Source organism: Heterodontus francisci, chromosome 27 (genome assembly GCF_036365525.1).
Source record: "Heterodontus francisci isolate sHetFra1 chromosome 27, sHetFra1.hap1, whole genome shotgun sequence".
Classification (NCBI taxonomy): domain Eukaryota; kingdom Metazoa; phylum Chordata; class Chondrichthyes; order Heterodontiformes; family Heterodontidae; genus Heterodontus; species Heterodontus francisci.
Window position 1 is genome coordinate 69,117,809 of NC_090397.1, and position 24,229 is coordinate 69,142,037.

General features: G+C 43.0%; 1 protein-coding gene across 1 annotated transcript; it reads right to left on the reverse strand.

Moving 5' to 3' along the window:
* Nucleotides 1-304: 304 nt before the first annotated feature.
* Nucleotides 305-23,639, reverse strand: phyh (phytanoyl-CoA 2-hydroxylase). Its single transcript, XM_068059796.1, has 9 exons — nt 23,369-23,639; nt 20,135-20,190; nt 14,942-15,052; nt 14,091-14,259; nt 12,922-13,003; nt 11,869-12,050; nt 8,473-8,622; nt 6,730-6,864; nt 305-1,434 (listed from the first exon to the last, which is right to left on the reverse strand). The coding sequence occupies exons 1-9, from the start codon at nt 23,420-23,422 to the stop codon at nt 1,381-1,383; spliced, it is 993 nt and encodes a 330-aa protein (XP_067915897.1). The 5' UTR covers nt 23,423-23,639; the 3' UTR covers nt 305-1,380.
* Nucleotides 23,640-24,229: the final 590 nt, after the last annotated feature.

The following is a 24,229-nucleotide window of genomic DNA, read 5'->3' on the forward strand; positions in this document are numbered from 1 at the left end:
GGATTATTACATAACCACTATGCTACCTGTATCCTGTATGGTAGTTAACTTTGCGTTAAGGTTAGTTGCACTACTTCTATCATCACACTGGTTGTGGTCATGTAAGTCAGCATTGATCAAACTTGGGACCTCCTTTATCCACCTGGCTCAGCTTCACGACAAGCTGGAGTTTACCAACTGAACCGCCGGAGCAGAGCTGATAACCTGGTCAAAATAAACTGGTTAAAAAATATTTATATATAGTCTTTTGCCAATGGACTGAGCAATACACTGTAAGGCATCTCTGAATTTAAATAAAATGTCATTTTGTGTTGATGGCATTTAATGTAAATTAACAGAATAGAACATTTGAAACATAATGTAATTAAAATCAAACAGGGACAGAAGCACAATCCGAACTGGTGGCAGTCAATTGGTGGAGTTACAGACATTTTTAATTGGAAATAGTCCTTATACTCTATCACAGTCTCGTTTTTCTTATAACTGATACCACACTAAAGATTAACACAGGTAGCAATGTATACTCTTAAATATCATTCTGAACTATGTAAAGTGCATTCAAATTACTCTGAACATAGTGGGCTGGAATTTACTAGCTCGCCTCCAATCTTGATGGTGAGCTTCTAAGATGGTGGCACGCCCATCGCGGAGACACCATGATATTTCACGCTACAGTTCATTTAAATGGCCCCTGATGACGTGGAGGGGGCGGGCACTCCGTCCCCAGCAATGTCAACCAGTGCCACCGCGCCAGTGCCAGTGCCATTTTTAAAGGGCTTCAGGCCCGTCCAATTCAAGTTGTAGGGGGGAGAAAATTAGAGTGAAAATTTATTCAAAGTTCCAATCCACCCTCCCACCATCTCCTCCACCAACTCCTCCCTCCCACCATCTCCTCCACCAATCGCTTTATTTTTTGCCATTCCCCCCTCCCCACCAGTGTTCCGCCTCGGATCTCCGAACGAAGATCCAAAGGTGCAGGAGTTCCGGCAACTGGCCGGAATATCGCAGCAGGACAGCTGTCGTGGTGAGGTAAGTATTTATTTAGTTATTAACATTAATTTAAATATTTTAATTAAGTCCCTGTCGCCGAGCGGCGGTGGTGGGGGAGGGGTGCCGCCACGAGGCCTCGCCATTGCTGGTAATACGGGGCGGGACCTTCCCGGCGTCGAGGTCCGTGGTGGGCCTCTCCCGGAGGTATGTCCGGCACCCCATCTTCCCCACAACCCCAGATGTCGGGGGCTAGTAAAATCCAGTCCAGTAAGTTTATAGTTTGTAAACACAAATAATTAATCAATCGCAGTGACGAATTGTGTAGCAAAAATATGATGCAAATCCACAGCATCGCCGACTAGTTACTCAAAGTCAGCTCCCAGAACAACTCTACAGATTGGTTCTCTCTCCCTGTACAATACATCCTTTGAGACGCCAAACATCCTGGAAAGATAAAACCACAGAAGTATTAGCATTGGTTCCTTTCAGAGTTGACTGTGAGACAGCTGGGTGCTTTGGGATTGTATTAGATGCTATGCTATGATCCTTATACACTTGCTTTGAGGGGGTGGGGGAAGGAATTTTTTTCGGCACAAGTATGCATACTCATTCTTTAATGTTATTTGTTTGTTTGTCTTTCCCTCCTTCTCCTTAAGTATTATGGGGTGTACTACTTCGAGCTAAATGGGTAGAGTGTTCACTTGTCCCCTGATTTTCCCCTCCCCTCTTTGGAGAAGTAGACTATCTTTCCAACATCTCCTCTAATGTCACGGCTGAGATCCTGAAAGTCATATGGATAGGGACTAGAGCAACTGTGAACCCATATCAAGAGCTTCAACATACAGCAGTACTTTGAAAAGTAGGGAAAAGCTGATCAGAACAGAAAACAAAGACTTGGCAACCTCATTGTACAAGCAAAGCTTTTTGTGGAATGAGATTTATTCAGAATCACTGTTCGAACCAGAGTTCTGGATTCAAGCAGTTAACATTGGGGAAATGCAGCAATGGCATTCTGCCTTTAACTTGGTTTGTAAATATGATATGGCTCTTTCTTTAGCAAATGTGGTAGTGTCGTGTGCAGTCGTGTTGTCCAATAGGAATTGCTCACTAGCCACAGGTGTGGCTATGCCAACAACATTTTGAAATCCTGTTTTGCAAGGGGCGTCTCAAGAAATTCCACATTGTTTCTGTATTTGTTGTCTTGCTAGCATGTTGCTTGTGTTGCTGTATATTAATATTCTCTGCAATGATCAGTGGTAGTGGTGATAGTGCGAGCCAGGGGGCAGCTGGGAAGGTAAGTTTCACTATAAAGTACTTACCTCGTGATTCGGCGGACGTGGACACGGGGACTGCTGGGTAAGTAAACTTATATATTCGGGCAGTGGCTAAACCCAAAACACTACACGTGTAGTGTCTCCCACCCATCCTCCTCCTCTAACCAAAAAAAAAGGACTCTCGTGTGGAGGGTTTGGTAAGGTAAGGTTTTCCTTTATTTGTTTTTAATCTCTGTTGTCAATTTAGAGCAGAGGGGATGGAAGCTAGGGCAGTTGCATGCTCCTCTTGCAGGATGTGGGAGGTAAGGGTCACCACTGGTGTCCCTGCTGACTTCACCTGTGAGAAGTGCATCCAACTCCAGCTCCTCGCAGACCGCGTTAGGGAGCTGGAGCTGGAGCTGGATGAACTTTGGATCATTCAGGATGCTGAGGGGTGATAGAGAGCAGTTATAGGGAAGTAGTGACACCTAAGTTACAGGATAAAGGTAGCTGGGTGACCGTCAGGGGAGGGAAAGAGAATAGGCGCACAGTGCAGGGATCCCCTGTAGCCATTCCCCTCAATAATAAGTATACCGTTTTGGATACGGTTGGGGGGCATGACCTACCAGGGGAAAGCCACAGCGGCCAGGTCTCTGGCACTGAGCCTGGCTCTGCAGCTCAGAAGGGAAGGGGGGAGAATAGGAGAGTGATAGTGATAGGAGATTCAATGGTTAGAGGAACAGACAGGAGATTCTGTGGTCGCGAACGAGACTCCCGGATGGTATGTTGCCTCCCGGGTGCCAGGGTCAGGGATGTCTCGGATCGAGTCTACAGGATTCCTAAGGGGGAGGGGGAGCAGCCAGAAGTCGTGGTACACATCGGTACCAATGACATAGCTAGGAAAAGGGATGAGGAACTGAAAAGCGAATATAGGGTGTTAGGTTGGAAGCTGAAAGGCAGGACGAGCAGAGTAGTAATCTCAGGATTGTTACCGGTGCCACGTGCTAGTGAGGCGAGAAACAGAGAGCGAGTGCAGCTGAACACGTGGCTACAGAGCTGGTGTAGGAGGGAGGGCTTCAGATATGTGGATCATTGGGATACCTTCTGGGGAAGGTGAGACCTGTACAAGAAGGATGGGTTGCATCTGAACTGGAGGAGCACCAATATCCTGGGCGGGAGGTTTGCTAGAACTCTTCGGGAGGGTTTAAACTAGTTTGGCAGGGGGATGGGAACCGGAGCTACGGAACAGTGGATGGGGTAGCTGTTGAACAGGCAGATACAGAGTGCAGAGAGTCTGTGAGTAAGGGTAGACAGTTGACAGGGCAAAGTTGCAGCCAGTATGATGGGTTGAAGTGTGTCTATTTTAACGCAAGAAGTGTCAGGAATAAGGGTGATGAACTTAGAGCATGGATCAGTACTTGGAGCTACGATGTTGTGGCCATTACAGAGACTTGGATATCACAGGGGCAGGAATGGATGTTGGATGTTCCGGGGTTTAGATGTTTCAAAAGGAATACGGAGGGAGGTAAAAGAGGTGGGGGAGTGGCATTGTTAATCAGGGATAGTATCACAGCTGTAGTAAGGGAGGTCGTCAAGGAGGGTTTGTCTACTGAGTCATTATGGGTGGAAGTCAGAAACAGGAAAGGAGCAGTCACTTTATTGGGAGTTTTCCATAGACCCCCCAATAGCAACAGAGACACGGAGGAACAGATTGGGAGGCAGATTTTGGAAAGGTGCAGAAGCAACAGGGTTGTGGTCATGGGTGACTTCAACTTCCCTAATATTGATTGGAACCTCCTTAGTGCAAATAGTTTGGATGGAGCAGTTTTTGTCAGGTGTGTCCAGGAAGGTTTCCTGACTCAATATGTAGATAGGCCGACTAGAGGGGAGGCCATGTTGGATTTGGTGCTTGGCAACAAACCAGGCCAGGTGGCAGATTTATCGGTGGGAGAGCATTTCGGTGATAGTGATCACAACTCCCTGACCTTTACTATTGTCATGGAGAGGGATAGGAGCAGACGGGATGGGAAAATATTTAATTGGGGGAGGGGGGAATTACAATGCTATTAGGCAGGAACTGGGGAGCATAAATTGGGAACAGATGTTCTCAGGGAAATGCACGACAGAAATGTGGAGGTTGTTTAGGGAGCACTTGCTGCGACTGCTGGATAGGTTTGTCCCGATGAGGCAAGGAAGGGATGGTAGGGTGAAGGAACCTTGGATGACAAGAGATGTGTGGAACAGCTAGTCAAGAGGAAGAAGGAAGCTTACTTAAGGTTGAGGAAGCAAGGATCAGACAGGGCTCTAGAGGGTTACAAGGTAGCCAGGAAGGAACTGAAGAATGGACTTAGGAGAGCTAGAAGGGGACATGAAAAAGTCTTGGCGGGTAGGATTAAGGAAAATCCCAAGGCGTTCTACACATAAGGAACAAGAGGATGACCAGAGTGAGGGTAGGGCTGATCAGGGATAGTGGAGGGAACTTGTGCCTGGAGTCGGAGGAGGTAGGGGAGGTCCTAAATGAATACTTTGCTTCAGTATTCACTAGTGAGGGGGACCTGGTCGTTTGTGAGGACAGCGTGGAACAGGCTGATATGCTCGAACAGGTTGAGGTTAAGAGGGAGGATGTGCTGGAAATTTTGAAAGACATGAGGAAAGATAAGTCCCCGGGGCCAGACGGGATATACCCAAGGTTATTACGGGAAGCGAGGGAAGTGATTGCCGCGCCTTTGGCGATGATCTTTGCGTCCTCGCTGTCTACTGGAGTAGTACCGGATGATTGGAGGGTGGCAAATGTTATTCCCTTGTTCAAGAAAGGGAATAGGGATAACCCTGGGAATTATAGACCAGTCAGTCTTACGTCGGTAGTGGGCAAATTATTGGAGAGGATTCTGAGAGACAGGATTTATGATTATTTGGAAAAGCATAGTTTGATTAGAGACAGTCAGCATGGCTTTGTGAGGGGCAGGTCATGCCTCACAAGCCTTATTGAATTCTTTGAAGATGTGACAAAACACATTGATGAAGGAAGAGCAGTGGATGTGGTGTATATGGATTTTAGCAAGGCGTTTGATAAGGTTCCCCATGGTAGGCTCATTCAGAAAGTAAGGAGGCATGGGATACAGGGAAGGTTGGCTGTCTGGATACAGAATTGGCTGGCCCATAGAAGACAGAGGGTGGTAGTAGATGGAAAGTATTCAGCCTGGAGCTCGGTGACCAGTGGTGTTCCACAAGGATCTGTTCTGGGACCTCTGCTCTTTGTGATTTTTATAAATGACTTGGATGAGGAAGTGGAAGGCTGGGTTAGCAAGTTTGCCGATGACACGAAGATTGCTGGAGTTGTGGATAGTGTGGAAGGCTGTTGTAGGTTGCAACGGGACATTGACAGGATGCAGAGCTGGGCTGAGAAGTGGCAGATGGAGTTCAACCTGGAAAAGTGTGAAGTGATTCATTTTGGAAGGTCGAATTTGAATGCAGAATACAGACTTAAAGACAGGATTCTTGGTAGTGTGGAGGAACAGAGGGATCTTGGGGTCCATGTCCATAGATCACTCAAAGTTGCCACCCAAGTTGATAGGGTTGTTCAGAAGGCGTATGGTGTGTTGGCTTTCATTAACGGGGGATTGAGTTTAAGAGCCGCGAGGTTATGCTGTAGCTCTATAAGGCCCTGGTTAGACCACACTTGGAATATTGTGTTCAGTTCTGGTCGCCTCATTATAGGAAGGATGCGGAAGCTTTAGAGAGGGTGCAGAGGAGATTTACCAGGATGCTGCCTGGACTGGAGGGCATGTCTTACAAAGAAAGGTTGAGAGTGCTAGGGCTTTTCTCATTGGAACGAAGAAGGATGAGAGGTGACTTGATAGAGGGGTACAAGATGATGAGAGGCATAGATAGAGTGGATAGCCAGAGACTTTTTCCCAGGGCAGAAAGGGCTATCACCAGGGGGCATAATTTTAAGGTGACTGGAGGAAGGTTTCAGGGAGATGTCAGAGGTAGGTTCTTTACACAGAGAGTGGTGGGTGCGTGGACTGCACTGCCAGCGGTGGTAGTAGAAGCAGATACATTAGGGACATTTAAGCGACTCTTGGATAGGTACATGGATGATAGTAGTATGAAGGGTAGATAGGTAGTTTGATCTTAGAGTAGGTTAAAGGTTCGGCACAACATCGTGGGCCAAAGGGCCTGTACTGTGCTGTACTGTTCTATGTTCTATGATAGCAGCATTTTCCTTTATTTATTTGCAAGGAGGGAGTCCTTATGAGTATGGCAGTATTTGCATTAGACCTCCAGATTTGTATTAATAATTGCAGAGCGTCCCCCACATAGAAATTTTGAAAATTGATGCTTTAGAACTCTAGCTGTCGATGGATTGATTTACAAAAAAAAAAGGTATCAAAACAATAGAAAGAACTTAAACTGGTCGTGACTGTTTCTGCTTGCAAGATAGCATGTCAGATTGACAAAATACATTTTATTTTTAAAAACCTACCGCCAGAATTACATCTTTGTCTATGCCATACTTTTTACGTCCTATCTCAAGAACCTCTTGCTCAATATTTTCCTGTTTGGTACCCTTTACATCAATGTAATAGCAGTCAGCACTTGCAAAGTGGCCCGAGATCGCCTAAAAAAGGGAGTTCAAACACAGAATACAGTAAGTTTGCAGTAAACAAACATATGACCATACAAAACTAATGGTAGACAGCTGAATACCCTTTCGTTCATCCAGCCTGTCCCACACAATTGTGATACCTTGTGTATCACAATATTTACACTCACATCGTCACCCCAACCAAAACCGTGATCTCCCAAGACAGGCAAAAAAAGAGAAAAAGCCCAGGCCAACTGGGGCAAAAAAACTTTAGAAATTCCTCTCTGACCCATCGAAACTACTCCAGATCATCACACTGGCCCTGAATGCCCTGTAATAGCTACTGTTTGTAAGAGGTGATCTCCATCCCAGTCACAAACAAATCTAGTTCTTGCTTGAATGAATTCAGCGTCCACTGCAAGAGATGACAGCCTATTCCAGAGGTCCACCATTCTCTAACATAGATCTGGCCTGAAAGGTAATCCTGATATTAATAATAACAGAATATTATGCTAGAAGTTACATGGTCCACTGATATTGATACTGATATTGAGCTGCTGATGATTAGTCTTGTGTTTGAAACCAAGCAGCAAATCTTATTTCCAACATGCACATCAATATTTAAGTTCTCCTGAATCACTCCCCATTCTCTGGCCAAAAAAAGGCAACTTGCTTCCAAGCTTCTGATGATGTCCCTCGGTTACCGGCTGCTTGACGGTGCATAACAGGGCTGAAGTTAACCTTTCATTTATTATTACCTCTTTCTCTATTATTACGTCTTTCTGATTAGGAAAGCGTAAACACAGAATGCAGTAAGTGCTGTTAAATAAAATGTTTTTTTGTTTTCATGGAAAGATAGATGGAATCTCAGAATGCAATCCCTAAAACACGAATGAAAATTCCTGGAGTCCACATAAAAAGATGGAATATGACATATTCAATCCCTGTAAACTACTGGCCCTGAACATAACACAAGAACATAACATAAGAACTAGGAGCAGGAGTAGGCCATTCAGCCCCTCAAGCCTGCCCCGCCATTCAATACGATCATGGCTGATCTCATCTCGGCCTCAACTCCACTTTCGTGCCCATTCTTCATAACCCTTCAACCCTTTACTAATTAAAAATCTGTCTATCTCCTCCTTAAATTTACTCAATGTCCCAGCATCCACTGCGCTCTGGGGTAGTGAATTCCACAGACTCACGACCCTTTGAGAGAAGTAATTTCTCCTCATCTCTGTTTTAAATCTGCTACCCTTATCCTAAAACTATGACCTCTTGTTCTAGATTGCCCCACCAGAGGAAACATCCTTTCTACGTCTACTTTGTCAATCCCCTTATACACCTCAATTAGACCTCCAACACATAACACAGAAGACTTTTGACCTGTAAGACAAAATTTCTGATATATAAACACCAACTAACTCAGCTAATGAAAAATGGCAGAAATACTAGTCCAATGGCTCTACCTACAGACGTACTTGAGTGTTTGGCAGTCAGTCATGCAGATCAGGCACGTTCCAGAAACAATTTGTGGAGTTAGCTGACTTCATACAAAATGGTGGTGGAACATCTTTTGATTTGCTATATAAAGTGTGTGCAACATCTGATCAATGTCTCTCATCACAAGCGCCCCCTTACCTTTCGGAAGCCCTGAGTCCGATTTGTTCCTGATCCATGGATGAGCAGGGGATGGAAGAATACTGTGTCACCCTTCTCCATCACAAGATGAACCCTGGGATGACTGGGGTCATAATCATGCACACCATGATACATCTTATTGACGCCATCCTGAAGACACAGTGGATGGGGAAACAGCATATTATTGGTAACAAAAGTCTATAATCCTCATCTAGGATTATATAAGATCAGAACAATCACAAGTGTTAAATTAGAAGACATTTTTTTTGCTGAATACCCAAGATGAAACAGCTCCAGTTACTAGAAACAGTAATTTGACAGTTGTAGAAACATTCAACCTTTATTGGGATATAATTCTTGCATCAAAATAAAAATTAAGAAGTTAACCTTCTGGAACCAACCAGAGAGCAGATTATATTAAACTTGGTATTGTGTAATGTGACAGGATTAATTAATGACCTCAGAGTATAGCCACCTCTAGGTAGCAGCAACCACAATATGATTGATTTTTATATCCAGTTTGAAAGAGAGAAGAGTGAGTCTAAGATTAGTATTTTAAACTTAAATAAGGGCAACTATGTGGCCGTGAAAGCTGAGCTAGTTGCTGTGAACTGGGTTACTAGGCTAGTAGATCAATAGAGAAGCAGTGGCAGACATTTAAGGGGATATTTCAAAATACTCAACATAGGTATTTTCCTACTATATAAAAAATTCTGAGGGGAGGACCCACCATCTGTGGTTAACTAAAGAAGTTAAGGAAAGCAGCAAACTTAAGGAAAAGGCATATAATTGTGCAAAGATGAGTGGCAGGTCAGATGATTGGTCAGAATATAAAGAACGGCAGAGAATGACTAAAATGTTAATCAGGAGAAAGAAATTAGAGTATGAGAGGAAGCTAGCTAGACATGTAAAAACAGATAACAAGAGCTTCTACAGCATTTAAAAAGGAAAAGAGTAAGTAAAGTGAGTGTTGGTCCTCTAGAGCGTGAGAATGGGGAGTTAATAGTAGATAATAAGGAAATGGCAGATGAAATGAACAAATATTTTGCTTCTGTCTTCACTATAGAGGATACAAAAAACATTCCAGAAATTGATGTACATCAGGAGGTAGAAGGAAGAAAGGAACTTGGTGAAATTACATTCACCAGGGAAGTGGTACTGAGCAAACCTATGGAGCTGTGGGCTGACAAGTCCCTGGGTCCTGTTGGGTTTCATCCTACGGTCTTAAAAGAGATGGCTAATGAGGTAGTGGATGCATTGGTGTTAATTTTTCAAAATTCGTTAGATTCTGGAAAGGTTCCATCTGACTGGAAAGTAGCAAATATAACCCTCTATTCAAGAAGGTGGGGGGAGGAGGCAGAAAACAGGTAACTATAGGCCAGTTAGCTTGATGTCTGTCGTGGAGAAGGTGTTAGAATCGATCATTAATGAGGCTATAGCTGGACACTTAGAAAAACTCAAGGCAATCGGGAATGTTCAGCATGGTTTTGTGAAAGGGAGATCATGTTTAACCAATTTATTGGAGTTCTCTGAAGGAGTGACATGCGCCATGGATAAAGGGGAGCCCGCTGACCTACTGTACTTGGATTTCCATAAGGCATTTGACAAGGTGCCACATAAAAGGTTATTGTGCAAAGCAGGAGCTCATGGTGTAGGAGGTAACATATTAGCATGGATAGAAGATTGGCTGGCTGGCAGAAAACAGATAGTATGCAAAAATGGGTCCTTTTCTGATTGGCAGGATGTGACGAGTGGAGTCCCACAGGGGTCTGTGCTGGAGCCTCAACTTTTTACAATTTATATCAATGACTTAGATGCCATAAAGACAGGGCTAAATTGTGGCGAGTCGAAGAGACTTAGTAGTTGGCAGGAAAAAAGACAGAGGCGCAAGGGGAGAGCCAACTGTGCAACAGCCCCGACAAACAAATTTCTCTGCAGCACCTGTGGAAGAGCCTGTCACTCCAGAATTGGCCTTTATAGCCACTCCAGGCGCTGCTTCACAAACCACTGACCACCTCCAGGCGCTTACCCATTGTCTCTCGAGATAAGGAGGCCCAAAAGAAAAAAAGAAAGAAAAGAAGAAAGATGAGGGGAGTGATGGCATGGTAGATAAATTTGCAGATGACACAAAGATAGGTAGGAAAGTATGTTGTGAAGAGGACATAAGGAGCTTGCAGACTGATATGAATAGGCTGCGAGTGGGCAAAAATCTGGCAGATGGAGTATAATGTGGGAAAATGTGAAGTAATTCACTTTGGCAGGTAGAATAAAAAAGCAGAGTATTACTTAAACGGATAACGACTGCAGAATTTCGAGGCACACAGAGATCTAGGTGTTCTCGTGCAGGAGTCACAAAAAGTTAGTACGCAGGTATAGCAAGTCATAAAGAAGGATAATAGAATGCTCTACTTGATTATGAGAGGAATTGAAAATGCTTCAATTATACAGGACATTGTTGAGACCACATCTCAAATACTGTGTGTGGTTTTGGTCTCTTTATTTAAGGAAGGATGCGAATGCATTGGAGGCAGTTCAGAGGAGGTTTAGTAGATTGATAGCTGGAATGAGCAGGTTGTCTTGTGAGGAAAGGTTGGACAGACTGGGCTTGTTTTCACTGGAGTTTAGAAGAGTGAGGGGAGACTTGATTGAAGTTTATAAGATCCTGAACGGTCTTGACAAGGTGAATGTGGAAAGGATGTTTCCTCTTGTGGGTGAGTCCAGAACTAGGGGGCACTGTTTTAAAATTAGGGGACACCCTTTTAGGACCGAGATGAGGATAAATTTTTTCTCAGAGGGTTGTGCGACTTTGGAACTCTCTGCCTCAGATGGTGGTGGAGGCAGGGTCATTGAATAATTTAAGGCGGAGGTAGGTAGATTCTTGTTAGGCCAGGAATTCAAAAGTTATCGGGGGTAGATGAGAGTGTGGAATTCGAGATACAAGAATGGCGGAGCAGGCTATAGGGGCCGAATGGCCTACTTCTGCTCTGAATTCGTATGTTCGTATGACACGTATCTGCTGGAACCTGGTATTTTAAGGATGAAAGCACTAGGCCAACAAGAATCAATTTTTTTTTAAAACTCAAAGCAAAAAAAGGTTTCTAACAAAGTATAATATTTTGTTGTATTTTGTATGGGCTTTTTACAAAACTGTTATTATTAGCTGTTATGGTCCATGCTTGTCTCATCACTGAGACCAGACACATCACTGCACAAAGACATTTTTGTCAGGTTATTTCATTCGTCTTCCATGCTTCTCTCTGTGAACCTTCTCGACTATGTACCTTCTCCCTCTAACTTTCTACCTAGTATGATTTTCTTCATCTGTCTGCAATAGTCTTACTGTTTTTCTTAAAAGAAAAGGTTTTCACGCAGACAACATTGTAGCCTAGCACATACCTTCCAGTCAGGGTAGTCATGCTGCTTCATTCTGCCCTTGTGTGTCCCTGGCAGCACAACAAGGCATCCATTGTTGTGGTCCACTTTCTCCATGGCAGTCCAGGCGCACACAATCTGGTCCGCAGGTCTAAATGGGAAATAATGCAGATCCTGGTGCATAGGATGACGGGACGTCTTCGTTCCTGAAAACACAGGGAGGTCACTTTTATATTATTGGTGAACTTTTATTAATCCTCTCCTACTACAGTGAGTTATTAATACGACATTCATCATTCTCAGATTATGCCTCAAGCTCACCACAACTTCCCATTACTACCAAGATCTACCATTTATGGGAAAAAATTGAGAATATTCCATTTTAATAATTATTTACCAAGTTATAGTTCACTATAACAAAGTTGCAATTGGCTTGCAGCTGTTATCAGAAAATAGAAAATAATTCTATGGGCAGAGGAACAGTATTAAGTTTTTTTTATTTGTTCATGGGATGTGGGCATCACTGGCCAGGCCTGCATTTGTTGCCCGTCCCTAACTGCCCTTGAGAAGGTGGTGGTGAGCTGCCTTCTTGAACCGCTGCAGTCCATGTGGGGTAGGTACACCCACAGTGCTGTTAGGAAGGGAGTTCCAGGATTTTGACCCAGTGACAGTGGAGGAACGGTGATATAGTTCCAAGTCAGGATGGTGTGTGACTTGAAGGGGAACTTGCAGGTGGTGGTGTTCCCATGCACCTGCTGCCCTTGTTCTTCTAGATGGTAGAGGCTGCAGGTTTGGAAGGTGCTGTCGAAGGAGTCTTGGTGAGTTGCTGCAGTGCATCTTGTTGATGGTAAACACTGTTGTCACTGTGCGTTGATGGTGAAGGGAGTGAATGTTTAAGTAAAGGAATGTCCCTTAATCCCTTCAACTCTGCAAAGATTTGCAGTTAGAACAGTTTCTGCTTCTGACAAAGGACAAATTAAGTATTTACTTAAGAAAATTGGCAATCTCATCCTACAGTTACCAGCTGTCACTGTGCTAGTTTTCAATATGCATTTAACATATTTTCACTTCCCTTACCTGGATCGGGGGGCTTGTTGATCAGCATGGTGTGCATTGCCATGACATTAGGGCCAGTAAAGCACTCCACATATTTCAAGATCTAAAAGCAGAACTGTATTAAATTAAGAAGGATCTTAATCTAAAAACTCACATTGTACAGATCATATTTTCTACTAATGAATTGGTCGTGAAGAGATTCAGTAGAGCAGTAAAATAGGGTTAGATTGGATTGCATGGATGTGGAGTTACCACATGCAGAATGGATTGACTATCAGAATCATAGATATTTCAGTACAGAACGCTATGTAGATGTTTCAGATTATTAACTGAACAAAACTCACTGGCTGGGATTTCATGAGCGGACGGTGGCCCCGTCCACCGCTGACAAGTCGGGAGCGAGACTGCTGGGCCTGGAAACCATGCTGCTATTTTGTGTGGTCCAGGCCCTTACTTGGAAGAGGTCGTAGCTTCTGTCACACTGAGGCAGGAAGTCCTGCCTCCAAAAGCTGTCAGCCAATCAGAGGGCTGATGGCTGTTCAGTCCTGGCAGTGCCACCAGGAGCGGTGGCCACTGCTGGGACTGCACACATCAAGAAGAGGAATATTGACGCCACCCTTCAAAGAGGTAAGTGGGTCGGGCCTTGCCGGGGACAAGTGCTGGGCTCTGGTGAATTGGCGGGGTGGGGGTGGAGGTGGGGTCGGAGAGCAGGGCAGAGGGGAGTTGTTTTAGCAGGGTTGGCCCAGGCTGCAAAGGGGAGAGGGGGGGGGGGGGTTGCCGGGTGGCTGGTCAGGAGGGTCCCTACCCCCCTCCTCAGGTGGAAAACTGGCTGTCTGCCATTAATTAATTGTCCACTTAAGGACCTCAATTGGCCTAAAGGCGGGCAGCCACTAGCCACCTCTCCTGCCGCTGGTGAAATAGCAGCAAGGGCAGGTAGGTGACAGGCACGGCACCCCCCCACCCTCCCACGCCCCACTCGATTTTACGGCCCCCCCAGCCCATTCCTGGGGGACCATAAAATCCCTTTCTGCCAAGAGGACTTTTTTATTTTAAGACAAAACTTTACATGCACTTAATCTTACACTAGTATTTCCTTCTGAATAAATATATATATAACTCTCCTCGGGTCTCTTTCATTTACATGTATTAAATGTATTCTTTATATTTACTTTTTAATCCTTGACTCTCACCTCTGGCAAGCGGCAGTATTTAAACAATACTTCATTGTTCTGAAAATCTTGGATCTTAGAAACAGAACGTTGATCCTGAACATATTCAGATTTATTAATGGCTAAATCCCTCATTACACTTAATCCCAGAACCTCAACTTCTCTCTGGCAAATCCTCGCAAACTCATCCCTATAACAAAGACAAACCATTTTCATTCAAAGTGCAAAATTTACATTTATTCAATATTTACACCACAATAATAGCTATTAGGTTATTACTGATAGTTTTCCAGTTTACTCCCAATAATCAAATTCATGTTATTCTCTATGAAATGGAATGAAGACTAATGGATTTATGGTTACTTGAGTCTGTTTTGTTCTCTTTTTTTTGAATACAGGTTCCACATTCACCTGGTTCCAGTTACTGGTACCTTCCCAGTATCCACTGAGTTCCTCATAATGATGTCATTACATCACAAATCGTGCTCAGTGATCTGGGATAAATACCATCCATTTCAAATGATCTGGAAATTAGTTTTAGCCTTTTTTTAAAAAGCCTTTTTTTAAAAAGCCTTTTTTATGTTCCCATTTCATTTATATTTTCTTACTTAGGAAGGGTATGTTGCTAAATGTCTCCCCTTGTGAATACTTGGAGGAGATAATTATTCCGTATATTTACTGTTTCGTGCCCATCCTCGGTTTTTAATCTCTTTTCATCTCTTAAAGGTTTTACCTCTTTCCTTACTGTTGTAATACGAAGATAATTGAAAGTGAGGTGCTTTGGGATGTCCTGAGGATGTGATAAGGTGCAGAATAGCCCTGCAGGGTGTGATATAAACACAGGATTTCTTTCTTTAAACCTAACAACTTACCCAAAGAGTTTAATATTTTCATCAGAAACCAGCTTCTTAACATGAAGGAATCCATTTTCTTCATAAAATTGCCTTTGCTCAGGAGTGAGACATCTGTTTTCCAAAGTGTATCTAGGTATAAAGATAATTTATTTTTAGAATACAAAATTCACACATAAGTGACAATATCTTACTTTAGTGTCCACTTATGATATTGGACATAGGAGTGGCGCAGTGGTTACCACTGCAGCCTCACAGCTCCAGTGACCCGGGTTCGGTTCTGGGTACTGCCTGTGCGGAGTTTGCAAGTTCTCACCGTGACCGCGTGGGTTTCTGCCGGGCCAGGTGCTCCAGTTACATCCCACAGCCAAAGACTTGTAGGTTGATGGGGCAATTTACAATGGTCAGTTTACCTTAGTGTAGGTAGGTAGTAGGAGAATTGAGGGAAGGTGGGGACGTGGTAGGGAATATGGGATTAATGTAGGATTAGTATAAATGGGTGGTTGATGGTCGGCACAGAGTCAGTGGGCCGAAGGGCCTGTTTCAGTGCCGTATCTCTCTATGACTCTATCCTATCGCTACTCTGGGATGATTGAGCATATCTTTAGGGGTATTAGTTGACTGATGCAAATATAAGAGTTCTTAAACAACAACAACATGATGTATTCTAATTTTACTCAAACAGGATACAATTTCAAAATGTTTAAAGAGAAAGAGGAGTAAGTTTACACCTCTCCCCTCAGGAGTCCCGTGAAAAACGTGGGTGAAATTCTGGTTGTCAAATTTGGTGAAAAAAAAAATCAACTTTAACAGCAAGGTTACCAACTGCGGGAATTTCATCCTCCAGAAATCAGTTTAATACCTCATGTTCACTTCATAGGTTGCTGGGAACTCTGGTGTATCTCTAGTTTGCCATCCTCCCTGTCAGCAGGGGGATCTAATTAAACTGCTTGACACATTCTGTAAAAACTCTTCAATCATTTTCTTCCCCCATGAAACCCAATTAGGTCAAAACTCAGCAGCAAATGAAACATTCCTTTACTGTCTGATGATTTTTCACCAGCAACAGCAGATTAACAAGATTGCACAAGAAAACAGAGTGGACTGCTGCAGAACTGGGACACCACAAGGCTTACATCAGAAGATTTCAATCTGTTGTCAACAAGCTTACACTGTTTTCTTTGGATTTCTGCAATACTGGGGATACATTTTATATCGTAGTCCTGCCATATAACAAGAAATCAGAGCAGAAGCACATTTTTTCATATTTTGAAAGCCATACTAACTAAATCATTAAACAGGGATAAATGTTACCAGACCTTTAATGCCTAGCTAATGGAATGGTAGGCATAAAACACTGTGCAGCTCTCATCGGTCTTTGCACGCATTTAGATTACTGGTTTTTGGCCAACCCAATCCCTAGGCTGTAGCTAAACAACAAATAACTGTTAACACCAATATATGTTGGGTTACTACACATTATAATTTTGTACATTGTTTTTAATGGTAGCCTATCAGCATATATCTCTTTTAATAAAATAATTAGAAAGAAATGTAATTAACTTCAATATCCTTTTGGGTTTTTTTCTGTTCTGTTATTTATTTTACAGAATAATTTTGAAATAGACATTTGGTAGTACAGAATTTGAATATTGCTGAAAATAGAGACAGTTTGTCGCAGCTTTTTGTCTTGTACTCATCAAGACAATCCACAAGATTACCAATGTAAGGGAAAGCAACAAATTTATACTGTATGAGAAGAGAGTGCTGATTGGTTGGCAATTGGAATCTGGTAGAGGTGTTACCATGGAGAATGCACCAGTGTATGGTGACTGACAGTTAAAGGTCAAGCTTTGTTTGAAATTTAAACCAGGTGGCTTGACTCTGATTGGTCAAGGCGTTTCCCTAAGGAATGAACCAGCGAATGGCTGCCACTTATTTTGTTTAGCTGAAACAGGCATAATGTGCACAGGCAACATGCTCTTTCTGTCTGCAAAGACCAGAGTCAAGCCACCTGGTTTAAATTTCAAACAAAGCTTGGCAGTGAGCACAAGGTGGGGGTGGAAGGTGCAGATTAATTGTGCATGGGAATGGAAGTAAATGAAACTATGAATGACAAATGATCTTCAACAGAAACAGGAAACATGACTCCTACTGATATACGATGCGCCCACGCTAGCATGCACACAATATACACATGCAAATAGGGACAGAAAAGAGAGGAAAATATAGTAGAGAGGGGTTTGAGGCAATCTCAGAAGAGTTTCTTGTTTACTGTGCTTCGAGCTCACTTGATTGTAGGTTGTCTTGCTGTTCGTCGGAGCCCTTGTTCAAGTAGGAGACTTTTCTCTCTTTGAGGTTCACGTGTCTTCACAAGATTCAGTTCTGTGGGAAAAGCGATGGAGGCAGGACCACTTCTTCTGTGTATTGGGGAAGCAACGACTGGGTCTCCATTGTTCTAACACTGTCGGTTACTATGCAAATGTCTTTTCAGTCAGGGGTTTGCAATTTTAAGTTTTAATGTTCATGCGGCGAAATAATGTGTGCTTCAGTCTTGACAGGTGGGGGGCTTGCCTGACAAGATGTACAGCTGTCCACATGAAAAAGATAAAGCAGAAACTGCTGCAACAGGAGATATTGAAGGGGCCATGGGAAAGAGGAATAAATACTGTGTTCTGTAAGAAAATATTGAATGAACTTCGCTGTGAAATATTAACATTTGTTTGTGTTCTCCAATTACACTAATGGAATTCAAAGATTTATACACTTGCAATTTAAATGCAGAAGCGGCTTGGGTGACTATTGGCTGGAATGGGGAATTTCACAGCATCTGCTGTTGCTTAAGACTTTTTTCTGCATCCTTCACCTCGAAAAATTCCTGTGCGGCAACGCACTGAAGTAACATCTGCTGAGGGTCTCTGGGACCCTTGTGAATAGCAGAACCAACAGGGTATCTCCTTGACCAATTAGATTTAAGGATTGAGAAAGAGACAGAGGAACGACAGAGAAGGAGGGTGAATTAGCGTCAAATCAGGCACAGAAAGAGAAATAATGAGAGGGAAGGAAATTGGAGGCTACCAGGATAAAATTGAAAAAAATGTAAAAATTTAAAATTTTTAGAAACTCTTAGAAGAATTTACTACATTCAGGATTGAGACTGAACAGTTTAAATTGTTCCCATTCAGGCCAGAGAGGTTGAGTGGCATTATCACATCATTTAAAGGGTACTTAACCGTCAGTTATGAGGCCTAAATTTCTGTGTGAATTTAATGGGCAATTAATGTGCAAATCCAGCAAGTTCTTCAAAACATAGTGAAAGGCTAAGGATGAGATGTCGTTTGTGCAAAGCAAATGGCAGAGGGGTGTATATCAACCAACAAGTTGTGGAGATTCGCAATTAGGGTGCATCTCTTATCCTCTGAATTTGATTGACAATTTGTGCATTACGAACAAACGAATTAGGAGCAGGAGTAGGCCACTCGGCCCTTCGAGCCTGCTCCGCCATTCAATAAATTCATGGCTGAACTGATTACTCCACATTTCCACCTACCCCCGATAACCTTTCACCCCCTTTCTTATCAAGAACCTATCTACCTCTGCCTTAAAAATATTCAAAGACTCTGCTTTCACATCTTTCTGAGGAAGAGAATTCCAAAGCCTCACGACCCTCTGAGGAAAAAAATTTCTCCTCATCTCTGTCTTAAATGGGCGACTCCTTTAAACAGTGACCCCTAGTTCTAGATTCTCCCACAAGGGGAAACATCCTTTCCACATCCACCCTGTCAAGACCCCTCAGGATCTTATATGTTTCAATCAAGTCACCTCTTACTCTTCTAAATTCCAGCGGATACAAGCCAAGCCTGTCCAATCTTTCCTCATAAGACAGCCCGCCCATTCCAGGTATTAGTCTAGTAAACCTTCTCTGTACTGCCTCCAACGTATTTACATCCTTCCTTAAATAAGGAGACCAATACTGTACACAGTACTCCAGATGTGATCTCACCAATGCCCTGTATAGCTGAAACATAACCTCCTTACTTTTGTATTCAATTCCCCTCGCGATAAACAATAACATTCTATTAGCTTTCCTAATTACTTGCTGTACCTGCAAACTAACCTTTTGCAATTCATGCACTGGAACACCCAGATCTCTCTGCATCTCAGAGCTCTGCAATCTCTGACCATTTAGATAATAAGCTTCTTTTTTATTCTTCCTGCCAAAGTGGACAATTTCACACTTCCCCACATTATACTCCATTTGCCAGGTCTTTGCCCACTCACTTAACCTATCTATATCCCTTTGTAGCCCCCTTGTGTCCTCTTCACAAGTTATTTTCCTACCTATCTTTGTGTCATCAGCAAATTTAGCAACTATACCTTCAGTCCCTTCATCCAAGTCATTTATATAAGTGTAAGAAGTTGAGGCCCTGGCACACATCCCTGTGGCACACCACTCGTTACATCTTGCCAACCAGAAAATGACCCATTTATACCTACTCTATGTTTCCTGTTAGCTAGCCAATCTTCTGTCCATGCCAATATGTTACCCGCTACACCATGAGCTTTTATTTTCTGCAATAATCTTTGATGTGGCACCTTATCAAATGCCTTCTGGAAATCTAAGTACAGTACATCCACCGGTTCCCCTTTATCCACAGCACATGTAACTCCTTCAAAGAATTCCAAAAATTGGTTAAACATAATTTCCCTTATACAAAACTATGTTGACTCTGCCTGATTACCTTGATTTTTTCTAAGTGCCCTGCTGTAACGTCTTTAATAATAGCTTCTAACATTTTCCCTAAGACAGATGTTAAGCCAACTGGCCTGTAGTTTCCTGCTTTCTGTCTCCCTCCCTTTTTGAATAAAGGAGTTACATTTTCTATTTTCCAATCTAACGGAACCTTCTCCGAATCTAGGGAATTTTGGAAAATTAAAACTAATGCATCAACTATCTTACTAGACACTTCTTTTAACATCCTAGGATGAAGTCCATCAGGACCCGGGGATTTGTCAGCCCGCAGCTCCTACAATTTGTTCAGTTCCACTTCCCTGGTGAGTGTAATTTTCTTGAGTTCCTCCCTCCCTCCCATTTCCTGACTTACAGCTAGTACTGGGATGTTACTTGTATCCTCAATAGTGAAGACCGATTAATAGCCGTGTGTGTTGTTAACATGCCCTTACCATTGCAGCAACATTTGGCTCATTACTTACCGGAACCTTCTAGGATAAGTATCTGTAACAACTTCTCCAATTGTGGGAAAGGCTGTCTGGAATATTGATAAAGGAAAGTAACAAGCTTTCATGATGAAATTTTCATTGTCGAGTGCATTTTTTGACACTTTAGGTGAATAAGAATGTGATAGTTGCTGAGTGTAAGGATGCAATTTTTTTATGCAGCAAGTTATGATCTGGAAGGCACTGCCTGAAAGGGCAATGGAAGCAGATTGAATAAAACTTTCAAAAGGGGATTGGATAAATAGTTGAAGGGGAAAACTCTGAGGAAAGGGCAGGTGAGCAGGACTAATTGGATAGCTCTAACAAAGAGCCAGCACGGACACAATAGGCTAAATGACCACCTTCGGTGTTGTTTCATTCTGTCATTAGCCTAGTTTATTTTGTAACTTTAATGTGCCAATGGGATGAACAGCCAACTAACTCAAGATTAGGCAGATTCTAGCCTCATGTTGCCTTCCACCGTGAACTCTCTGACACAACCTCCTTCCATCAACCAGGGACAGACAAGGGGGGAGAAATCGGACATCACAGCATCCAACCGGAAGCTGAACAGGGACACCCAACTGGTGTCCACAGCTGACCAGTTAATTACAAAGAAAGCTAGAGGTCCAATTTAACTTTGGCCCCATGCAGGTATTTTTGGGTGCATGTTGGGATTGCACCACCCATTTTCCACCAGAAAGCAACCTAAGTTAAATTTCTCTGCCCACAATCATTTCCTTGACTATCGGAGGGTTGGAGTGATAGTCTGAGTCCAAAGCTATGTGGCAAATGTAAAGAAAAGGAATGAAAGACACAAGGCTGAAATGGAACGTGGGTAAGAAGCAAACAAAAAGTAACCAACTGATGTATAATCAGATTTGCAGTCTCCGTGCCAATCCTTAGGGAAAAAGGCAAGCATTCATATAGTGTCTTTCACAACCTCAGGATATCCTAGAGCGCTTCATAGCCAATGAAGTACTTTTGAATTGTCGTCACCGTCCTAACACAGGAAACACAGCAGCAAATTTGTACACAGCAAGATCCCACAAACAGTGACATGATAACAAGCCAATTAGAGTCTGCTGTGGCTCAGTTGGTAGCATTCTTACCTGTGAGACTAAAAGTTGTGGATTCAAGTTCCACTGCAGGACTTTAAATCAAGGCTACCTCTCGAGTGCAAGGCTGCACAATCAGAGGTGACGTCTTCCAGATAAGACATTAAACTGAGGCCTCTTTCAGGTGGACATAAAAGATCCCATGGCCTTATTTTGAAGAAAAGCAGGGAATTATCACCAGTCCTCTGCATCACAAAAAAACAAATGATCTGGTCATTATCACATTGATGTTTGTGGGAGCTTGCTGTGTACAAATTGGCTGCCATGTTTCCTAAGTTACGACAATGTTTACATTCAAAAGTACTTCAGTGGCTGCAAAATGAGGAGATGGTGGTGCAGTGGTAGTGTCACTGAAATTAGTAATCTAGACTAATGCACTAGAGACACAGGTTCAAATCCCAACATGGCAAGTGGTGGAATTTAAATTCAATTAATTAATTTAAAAAATCTGGGACTAAAAGCTAGTGTCAGTCATGGTGCTATGAAACTATCAGTTGTCATAAAAGCCCACTAGGTTCACTAATGCCCTTTAGGGAAGGAAAACTACTGTCCTTACCTGGTCTGGCCTACATGTGACTCCAGACCCACAGCAATGTGGTTGACTCTTAACTGTTCTCTGAAGTGGCCTAGCAAACCTTTCAGTTGTTAAGGGCAACAGGGGATAGGCAATAAATAATGTCCACATCCCATGAAAGAATTAAAAAAAAAAATATATATATATATAGATAGGTTAAGTGAGTGGGCAAAAACTTGGCAGATGGAGTTCAATTTGGGAAAGATTGAGGTCATCCACTTTGGTAGGAAGAATAAAAAGGCAGATTATTATTTAAATGGAGTAAGGCTACAAAATACTGCAGTATAGAGGGATCTGGGTGGTCTTGTACATGAAACACAAATAGTTAGCATGCAGGTGCAGCAAGTAATTAGGAAGGCAAATGGAATTTTGGCCTTTATTGCGAGTGGGATTAGAGTTTAGAAATAGGGAAGTCTTATTACAGGGTGTTGGTGAGGCTGCACCTGGAGTACTGCGTACAGTTTTGGTCCCTGTATTTAAGGAAGGATATACTAGCATTGGATACAGTTCAGTAAAGGTTCACAAGGTTGATTCCTGAGATGAAGGGGTTGTCTTATCAAGAACGGCTAAACAGGTTATGCCTTTATTCATTGGAGTTTAGAAGAATGAGAGGTGATCTTATTGGAACATATAAGATTTTAAGGGGGCTTGACAGAGTAGATGTTGAGAAGATGTTTCCACTGGTGGGGGAATCTCAAACTAGGGGGCATAGTTACAGAATAAGGGGGCACACATTTAAAACTGAGATGCGAAGGAATTTCTTCTCTCAGAGGGTAGTGAATGTCTGGAATTCTCTGCCTCAGAGAGTTGTGGAGGCTAGGTCACTAAATGTATTTAAGGAGGAGGTAGATAGATTTTTGAAATCTCTGGGAGCCGAGGGTTAGGCGGAGCAGGCCCGAAAGAGAAGTTGAGGCCTGGGACAGATCAGCCATGATCTTACTGAATGGCGGGGCAGGCTTGAGGGGCTGAATGGCCTACTCCTGCTCCTATTTCTTATCTTCTTGTGCGCTTTGGGACACCCTGTGGTCATGGCGCTATACAAATGCAAGACTATTTTAATGATTTCGCTTCGAGGTATAAATATTGGGAGAACTTTGTTTTCTTTGAAATAGCAGCAAGAGGGAATTCAATTTATTGTCTGGGGAATAACAGCACCTCTAACAGGGTGGCACTCCCTCGGTATTAGTAACAGTGGCGAGGTCTCTGGAGTGCAATCTGACCTTGCAGAGACCAGAAAGCCATCAACTGAGTTGTGTGCACCACAAAAGCCTTATTTAAGTTACATGTATTTTTATAAGAGCTCGATAAGAATTATGCTTTAAAAAAATTATAACGCACTTTTAAAAGCACCAACACGAAGCTCGGTAACATTTCCCTATCATGACCTCTCCAGCATTTGGGCAGATAGACAATGGTCTATCCAGAGGGAGATTCCGCCGTAAATCGGGCGGATGAGCCGCGGAATAGACGAGAGCCGGGCGAGAGAAACCTCGGGTGGAAATTCACGCCAGGGTTCATTAATTAAAAACCAAAGGATACAACTCCGCAATTCAAATGTTGCAGAACAACTCTGAGTCGAGTAGCCGCGGCCATTGCACAGGAAATGCAGAAATGCCAAGGTCCAAACTGCAGCTGCCTGAGGGAATTACCTCTACAATCTGTGTACACAGTGCCACACTAGATGTCTTTCTGTAACAACTGACAGATATGCAAATACATTAACACAGCCCACGCTTATTTAGCTCTTCACCCTTGTGCCAATTCGCATTTTCCCAAGGGTCTTCACTGTTAGTTAAGGAATCAATAACAGCTTTGGGGAGGGATGATATACTAAATGCATCATCAAACCGGCCCATATGGGTGGAGCTCTGAAATAAAAGGGGCAGCCACACTGCTAGGAGTGTATTATAGACACACAAATAGTGAGAGGGCAATAGAAGGACAAATATGTAGGCAAATTTCTGAGTGCAAAAATTGTAGGGCAATAATAGCTGGGGATTTCAACTACCCCAATATCAACTGGGATACAAACAGTGCCTCCGGGCACAGAGGGGACAAAATTCTTGAACTGCATTCGAGAGAACCTTTTTGGCCAGTACGTAACAAGCCCAACGAGAGGGGGCGCAATTCTGGACTTAGTCTTCGGTAATGAAGCTGGGCAAGTGGATGAAATAACAGTGGGTGACAATTTTGGAGATGGTGACCATAATACAGTTTGTGAGAACAGAATTTTCGAGAACAGAATAATATGGGGACATTTAAGATGAAATAATTAATCAATCATGTATTACTAACAAACTAACCTCGGAGCTGCACAGACAGCTTATCAGTAGGAGTAGACTAACAAGAGAAAACTAACAGGACAGCTGCAGCCTGCCGAAGAGTTGTACAACAATCAGC

What these genes read in the sequence shown, in the direction of transcription:
- phyh (XM_068059796.1), bottom strand. Translation starts at nt 23,422, where the DNA reads ATGGCCGCGGCTACTCGACTCAGAGTTGTTCTGCAACATTTGAATTGC. An exon ending in AATACTGCCGCTTGCCAGAG is followed by an intron (nt 13,004 to 14,090) that starts GTGAGAGTCAAG and finishes TTCTGCTTTTAG; the next exon opens with ATCTTGAAATATGTGGAGTG. An exon ending in CAACAAGCCCCCCGATCCAG is followed by an intron (nt 12,051 to 12,921) that starts GTAAGGGAAGTG and finishes CTGTGTTTTCAG; the next exon opens with GAACGAAGACGTCCCGTCAT.